Raw genomic sequence first — 8,171 nt, forward strand, 5'->3', positions numbered from 1 at the left:
CACGCACACACAAACACACACACGCACGCACACACACATGCACATACATGCGCACACATGCACACACACACACACATGCACGCACAAACACACACACGCACGCACACACACACACACACACACACATGCACGCACAAACACACAAACACGCACACGCACACGCACGCACAAACACATGCACACACACACACACACAAACACGCACACACACGCACGCACAAACACACGCACACACACACACGCACGCACAAACACACGCACACACACGCACGCACAAACACATGCACACACACACACACACACAGTCGTATTGACTTTTACATGAAAATGACTGAATCAATAATTTATTGATTGAAAAACTCTTAAGTGTCAGTTTGTTAGAAACGACTTTATTTTAAATCAATACTTTATTTTACACCAGAGACGTCTGTTTAAATATGAAGACATGAAAACACTCACTCACTCACTCACTCACTCCGTAAAATCCAGTTTAGTTCTGAGTTCTGTAAAATGGGTGTGAATGAGTGAGTGTGAATGTGTGAGTGTGAATGAGTGAGTGTGAATGTGTGGATGGGTGGGTGTGAATAGGTATATGTGAATGAGTGAGTGTGAATGAGTGAGTGTGAATGAGTGAGTGTGAATGAGTGTGTGAGTGTGAATGAGTGAGTGTGAATGAGTGTGTGAGTGTGAATGAGTGAGTGTGAATGTGTGAGTGTGAATGAGTGAGTGTGAATGTGTGAGTGTGAATGTGTGAGTGTGAATGAGTGAGTGTGAATGAGTGAGTGTGAATGTGTGAGTGTGAATGTGTGAGTGTGAATGTGTGAGTGTGAATGAGTGAGTGTCCACGTTTCTCACACCACACGCTGAACTCTCGCCCGTGGACTCTTTTTTTTTCCGTCGCTCTGACGTCGTCGCCTTATTCTTGGCTCTGATTGGTTTGTGCTATCTTAGTATTTACCGTTGGCCCCGCCCCTCTGATTGAGCCCTGTCAATCATGTGAATCCAGACCAATCTGAGCTGTCAATCAACATGTGTCTTCTTCTGCTCTCTGTTGTTTGTGTGAAAAACTCATTTGACCTGTTTGTCTTCAACGCTGCAGGTTCATCACGGAAACACAGCGCCACCCACTGGTGTCTGCAGAACATCGCACAGGAGTCTGTGGACAGTTCTGATGATGAGTTCTTTGATGCCAGAGGTGAGTGACACGTTTGTGTGTCTGCGGACGTTTGTGTGTCTGTGGACGTTTGTCTGTCTGTGGACGTTTGTGTGTCTGTGGACGTTTGTCTGTCTGCGGACGTTTGTGTGTCTGTGGACGTTTGTGTGTCTGTGGACGCTTGTGTGTCTGTGGACGTTTGTGTGTCTGTCTGCAGACGTTTGTGTGTCTGTCTGCAGACGTTTGTGTGTCTGTGGACGTTTGTGTGTCTGTGGACGTTTGTCTGTCTGCGGACGTTTGTGTGTCTGTGGACGTTTGTGTGTCTGTGGACGTTTGTGTGTCTGTGGACGTTTGTGTGTCTGTCTGCAGACGTTTGTGTGTCTGTCTGCAGACGTTTGTGTGTCTGTGGACGTTTGTGTGTCTGTGGACGTTTGTCTGTCTGCGGACGTTTGTGTGTCTGTGGACGTTTGTGTGTCTGTGGACGTTTGTGTGTCTGTCTGCAGACGTTTGTGTGTCTGTCTGCAGACGTTTGTGTGTCTGTGGACGTTTGTGTGTCTGTGGACGTTTGTCTGTCTGCGGACGTTTGTGTGTCTGTGGACGTTTGTGTGTCTGTGGACGTTTGTGTGTCTGTCTGCAGACGTTTGTGTGTCTGTCTGCAGACGTTTGTGTGTCTGTGGACGTTTGTGTGTCTGTGGACGTTTGTCTGTCTGCGGACGTTTGTGTGTCTGTGGACGTTTGTCTGTCTGCGGACGTTTGTGTGTCTGTGGACGTTTGTGTGTCTGTCTGCAGACGTTTGTGTGTCTGTGGACGTTTGTGTGTCTGCGGACGTTTGTGTGTCTGTGGACGTTTGTGTGTCTGTGGACGTTTGTGTGTCTGTGGACGTTTGTGTGTCTGCGGACGTTTGTGTGTCTGTGGACGTTTGTGTGTCTGTGTTTGTGTGTCTGCGGACGTTTGTGTGTCTGCGGACGCTTGTGTGTCTGTGGACGTTTGTGTGTCTGTCTGCAGACGTTTGTGTGTCTGCGGACGTTTGTGTGTCTGTGGACGTTTGTGTGTCTGTCTGCAGACGTTTGTGTGTCTGCGGACGTTTGTGTGTCTGCGGACGTTTGTGTGTCTGCAGACGTTTGTGTGTCTGCAGACGTTTGTGTGTCTGCGGAAGTTTGTGTGTCTGCGGACGTTTGTGTGTCTGCAGACGTTTGTGTGTCTGCAGACGTTTGTGTGTCTGCGGACGTTTGTGTGTCTGTGGACGTTTGTGTGTCTGTCTGCAGATGTTTGTGTGTCTGTGGACGTTTATGTGTCTGCAGACGTTTGTGTGTCTGCGGACGTTTGTGTGTCTGCGGACGTTTGTGTGTCTGTCTGCGGACGTTTGTGTGTCTGTCTGCGGACGTTTGTGTGTCTGCGGACGTTTGTGTGTCTGTCTGCGGACGTTTGTGTGTCTGTCTGCAGACGTTTGTGTGTCTGCGGACGTTTGTGTGTCTGCGGACGTTTGTGTGTCTGCGGACGTTTGTGTGTCTGTGGACGTTTGTGTGTCTGCGGATGTGAATGAGTGAAGAATTATGTGAATAAATATCGATAATTTTCAAACTTAACCAGAGATGGAGCTTAATTTTTATTGTTATATTCAAATATATATATATGTATATATATATACATATATATATATATATAAACATATATATATATTTGAATATCTTGTTCTGCTGTTTATGGATCGAGAGTCGAGTGAAAGAGAAAGTGTTTGAGTGAAGCAGTGATTTACAGTCACTTTGTCACATTATAAACTCACCACTCAAACATCACAATGAGCCTGAGGGACTTTTCTTTGTGCTGATGATGAATGTGTGAAAACTGAGCTGTGACACTGTGTGTGTGTGTGTGTGTGTGTGTGTGTGTGTGTGTGTGTGTGTGTGTGTGTGTGTGTGTGTGTGTGTGTGTGTGTGTGTGTGTGTGTGTGTGTGTGTGTGTGTGTGTGTGTGTGTGTGTGTGTGTGTGTGTGTGTGTGTGTGTGTGTGTGTTTTCTACTATAATTACTGTCAGATCTCAGTCTCTTTCTTTTAAATCCAGATGATTCTCAGGTATATTTAATTAGAATTTTTAGAAAATCCATGAATCTGTGATCTGTGTCCACAGCAGACATGAGCAGCTGATGATGATGATGATGATGATGATGATGATGATGATGTGTCTAATGTATAACAAACCAATCAAAGTGACACAGACAGGATGACATTAGATTAAATTAAGTGCTCTGAGCTGTGGATTAAAAGCTTAGTCGTCACTTTGTGGAGTAAAGAAAAACATGTTCTGTTTCTTCATCCGTCTGATTCTTCACAGGAAACTGAATCAGCCCCAAAATCAAACCAGGAAAAGAAAAGTTTAATCACGTAGACGAGGAAATGTGGAGGTGAAGAAGCAGAATGTACAGGTGGAGGTCACCTGAAGTCACCTGAGGTCACCTGAAGTCACCTGAGGTCACCTGAAGTCACCTGAGGTCATCTGAGGTCACCTGAAGTCACCTGAGGTCACCTGAGGTGGTCTGAGGTCACCTGAAGTCACCTGTGGTCACCTGAGGTCACCTGAGGTCGTCTGAGGTCATCTGAGGTCATCTGAGGTCACCTGAGGTCACCTGAGGTCATATGAGGTCATCTGAGGTCATCTGAGGTCACCTGAGGTCACCTGAGGTCATCTGAGGTTGTCTGAGGTCACCTGAGGTCATCTGAGGTCACCTGAGGTCACCTGAGGTGGTCTGAGGTCACCTGAAGTCACCTGTGGTCACCTGAGGTCACCTGAGGTCGTCTGAGGTCATCTGAGGTCACCTGAGGTCACCTGAGGTCATATGAGGTCAGAGATCTAGTTAAGTAGGTAGGTAGAGATCTAGGTCGGTAGGTAGAGATCTAGGTCGGTAGGTAGGTAGAGATCTAGGTAGGTTGAAAGGTAGATAGGTAGAGATCTAGTTAGGTAGGTAGGTAGGTAGGTAGGTAGGTAGGTAGGTAGGTAGGTAGGTAGGTAGGTAGGTAGGTAGGTAGGTAGGTAGGTAGAGACATGGGTAGGTTGGAAGATAGGTAGTTAGGTAGTTGGTCGGTAGGTAGGGTTAGGGTAAGTTGTTAGGTAGGTAGAGATGTAGCTAGGTAGGTAGATAGGTAGGTGGTAGGTAGGTTGGTTGGTAGAGACATAGGTAGGTTGTTAGGTAGGAAGGTAGATAGATAGGTAGGTAGGTAGGTGGTAGGTTGGTTGGTAGAGACATAGGTAGGTTGTTAGGTAGGTATATAGAGATGTAGGTGGTAGATAGAGACATGGGTAGGTTGGTAGAGTTGAAGAGGTAGGTGTGTAGATATGTAGGTAGGTGGTTGGTAGGTTGGGTCAAAAATGTGTCTGCTTTGCGACTGATAAACAAGTTTTTTCCACGTTGTCAGTCAAAGTCTTTCTCTGTGTCGTCTGAGATCGTCTCCAGGAAACAAGAGCAGGATTCAGTGTTGTGATGAATCTCAGGTGTGAAGAAGCAGCAGCCTTTACCTGTCACACACACACACACAGAAATAACACAAATATGTAGAGAGAGAGAGAAGCACAGCAAAGATGTTTCTGGCTCCACTGTTGTTGTTGTTTGTTGTTGTTGTTGTTGTTGTTGTTGTTTATCTGCTCTGTGAGTCATCTTCACCTTGTGTCACCAAACCAACACCTGAGACCAGGTCACGTCTGCAAAACACATCCAAACTGAAGAGAGTCTGAGCTCAAAGAAACACACTGACTGACATACTCTCCTGTGTGTGTGTGTGTGTGTGTGTGTGTGTGTGTGTGTGTGTGCGTGCGTGTGTGTGTGTGTGTGTGTGTGTGTGTCTGTCAGCAGATGTGATGGAGGGTAAGAGTGCCATGCTGCTGGGGATGAGTCAGTGGAACTCGAATGACCTGGTGGAGCAGATCGAAACGCTGGGACACATGGAGGACCAGTCACATGGTACGACACACACACACACACACACACACACACACACACACACACACACACACACACTCAGCCGTCCATAATAAAGGTGTAAATTATTGCTAATGATAGTGTGAATTATCCAGCTGATAATGATGATGGTGAGTGGACTGTAAATGGAATGAAGCGTGTGTTTAAATCCACGATTACTCAGAGTGAGATGAACTATCTGAGACCATGTGACACTAACTAATGCTCAAGCTGTGACTGGACTATATATCTATCTATAGATAGATAGATAGATAGATAGATAGATAGATAGATAGATAGATAGATAGATAGATAGATGTTTATATCCATCTATCTATCTATCTATATATATATACATACATATATATACATATGTGTGTATATATATATATACATGTTTTATCTATACATGATGACCTGAGACAAGATCTGCTCTTAGGTTTTGAAAGTCGTCGTATCATAATAAAATATCTTTGATTTCTCCTGGTTTCAAAGGCTGTTGCATTGATAATCTTCATATTTATTATATCAAATACATTTGTCAAATAGACTAAATATTGTATATGTTGATTAAAAAAATACATGACAAAATGATATTTTCACCAGTCTCTAGGTGGATGTATAGAATAGCTCATTATTTGGCAGCCAGTCTATTGACAGATGTATAGAATAGCTCATTATTTAGCAGCCAGTCTTTCGGTTGATGTTTACAATAGCTCATTATTTAGCAGCCAGTTTTGGTGGATGTATAGAATAGCTCATTATTTGGCAGCCAGTCTATTGACAGATGTATAGAATAGCTCATTATTTAGCAGCCAGTCTTTCGGTTGATGTTTAGAATAGCTCATTATTTAGCAGCCAGTCTTGTGGTGGATGTATAGAATAGCTCATTATTTGGCAGGCAGTCTCTTGCGTCATCGTGAAGGTTCACGTTGTCATGGTGAAGGTTCACATCGTCATATAGCATAACATATAGCATATAGCATGTTTGTGTAAACATGCTTTATGCTATATGTTTTTAACACAGGTCCTCAATTTGGCACAAAAACCCTGTTTTCCAGTCCTGGTGTTTCACACACGTTTTGCTCTGGGGCTCCACCTGCAGACATGTTATGGTACTGCACCCAGTGGTTCTTTATAGATGTCATTCATGAAGTAGATATTTGTGATTGTGTTGATTTATAAAGTGGAAATGCTGGTCCTCACTTTGTCAGCAACCCGGTGCTCAGTATGCAGCAAGTACAAGAATGTGTGTGTGTGTGTGTGTGTGTGTTTTGGTGTAGATGACGAGCAGCAGCAGCTGTGTTTGTGTGCAGCAGATTGTCAGAGCATGTGTGTGAATGTATAGTGAGCGTCAGCAGGTTTGTGATGCAGACGCTGTCGTCTCCTGAGAGGCTGTGTGTGTGTGTGTGTGTGTGTGTGTGTGTGTGTGTGTGTGTGTGTGTGTGTGTGTGTGTGTGTGTGTGTGTGTGTGTGTGTGTGTGTGTGTGTGTGTGTGTGTGTGTGTGTGTGTGTGTGTAGGAGTGAACAGATGGATGAACATGTTCATGTTGGTGTTCTGTGTCAGAGGTCAGAGGTCAGAGGTCACAGACGAGCTGTTCACCAGGTCACGACACAACATTGGTCCAAATGAGCTGGAAACATGTGACACAACAACACAAACGTCACAACAACAGCTGAATAAGAAACAACATCAATATTTACTCAAATGATTCAAATGTTCCTGTTTTAAGAAAAACTATATTTAAAACTCTCGTAAATGTGTGAGAATTGTCCTTGTGTTTAAGGCGTTTTTTGTCTGTTTCCTGTCGTCTGAGGACAAACGTATTAAAATGAACAGAAGAAGAAGACAAAGATCACATTAATTAGTAAAATCATCACAGTCACACAGACTCAGGATCAGATTTAGACTCAGACTCAGGATCAGATTCAGGATCAGATTCAGGATCAGACTCAGGATCAGATTTAGACTCAGACTCAGGATCAGATTCAGGATCAGACTCAGGATCAGACTCAGATTTAGACTCAGGATCAGACTCAGGATCAGGATCAGGATCAGGATCAGGATCAGGACAGTGTGAGAGTTCACTAAAGTCCACTAAGCCTCAGTAAAGCTCGTATCGACCTGACTCAGACGTCTGAGAGATGAAAAGAGAGAATCTGGTGTTAACAACAAATCTGCTGCAGGAGAAGAAAAGAAGAAAAGAAGAAAAGAGATAAACAGAGGATAAACCACAGGAAGCTGTTTTCACTGAGCTGAAGTCACATAAATATGATTTTACTCCAATATCAGATCAATGTTTGTCAGCGTGAAACTGATTCTGTTCTGATTCACTGTGTGTGTGTGTGTGTGTGTGTGTTCTTGTACTTGTGGCATACTGAGGACCAGTGAGGGTTTTTAACCAACAAAGTGAGGACATTTTTACGGAGTGAGGACATTTTGGTCGGTCCTCACTTTGTTTTCATTGAAATCACTTCCTTAGATTGCTATAACATGCTATACTCTGTTTGTCAAAAAAAAAAATAATAATTCAAATTTTGGACGACATAGTATATAGTATGACTTTTTTTTCAAATTTTGGACCAAACATTTTGCATCAATTTTTTTTCAAATTTTGGACCAAAAATTTTGCATCAATTTTTTTGTCAATTCTTTTTTCAAATTTTGGACCAAAAAATTTGCATAAATTTGTTTGTCAATTTTTTTCCCCAAATTTTGGACCAAACATTTTGGGTCAATTTTTTTTTCAAATTTTGGGTCAATATTTTTTTTTAAATTTTGGACCAAACATTTTGGGTCAAATTTTAGTAGATGTCATTCGTGAAGTAGATATTTGTAATGGTGTTGATTTTTCTAAGTGGAAATGCTGGTCCTCACTTTGTCAGCTCTTTTACCCGGTCCTCAGTATGCAGCAAGTACAAGAATGTGTGTGTGTGTGTGTTCACATGGCTTAAAACGGGCTTAAAAAGTGGAAGATGAAATTACCCATGATGCTTTGAGAATTCAGTGAGACGGCTGATTTTTTTCAACAAAGATGGCGTCTGCATCTGCAGAGGAAATATATCATT

At 43.2% G+C, this 8,171-nt stretch overlaps 1 protein-coding gene across 1 annotated transcript in view; it reads left to right on the forward strand.

Moving 5' to 3' along the window:
• Nucleotides 1-4,994: 4,994 nt before the first annotated feature.
• pitpnm3 (PITPNM family member 3) overlaps nucleotides 4,995-8,171 on the forward strand; it is a gene marked incomplete at its 3' end in the record, with an annotated part of 41,242 nt that continues 38,065 nt past the window's right edge. Inside the window, exon 1 of the mRNA XM_083886303.1 lies at nucleotides 4,995-5,105. Coding sequence (XP_083742429.1) covers nucleotides 5,003-5,105 — 103 coding nt within the window. The 5' untranslated portion in view covers nucleotides 4,995-5,002. The remainder of the gene's footprint in view (nucleotides 5,106-8,171) is intronic.

This window comes from Microchirus variegatus (assembly GCF_963457635.1).
Source record: "Microchirus variegatus genome assembly, chromosome: 3".
NCBI classification, from domain to species: Eukaryota; Metazoa; Chordata; class Actinopteri; order Pleuronectiformes; family Soleidae; genus Microchirus; species Microchirus variegatus.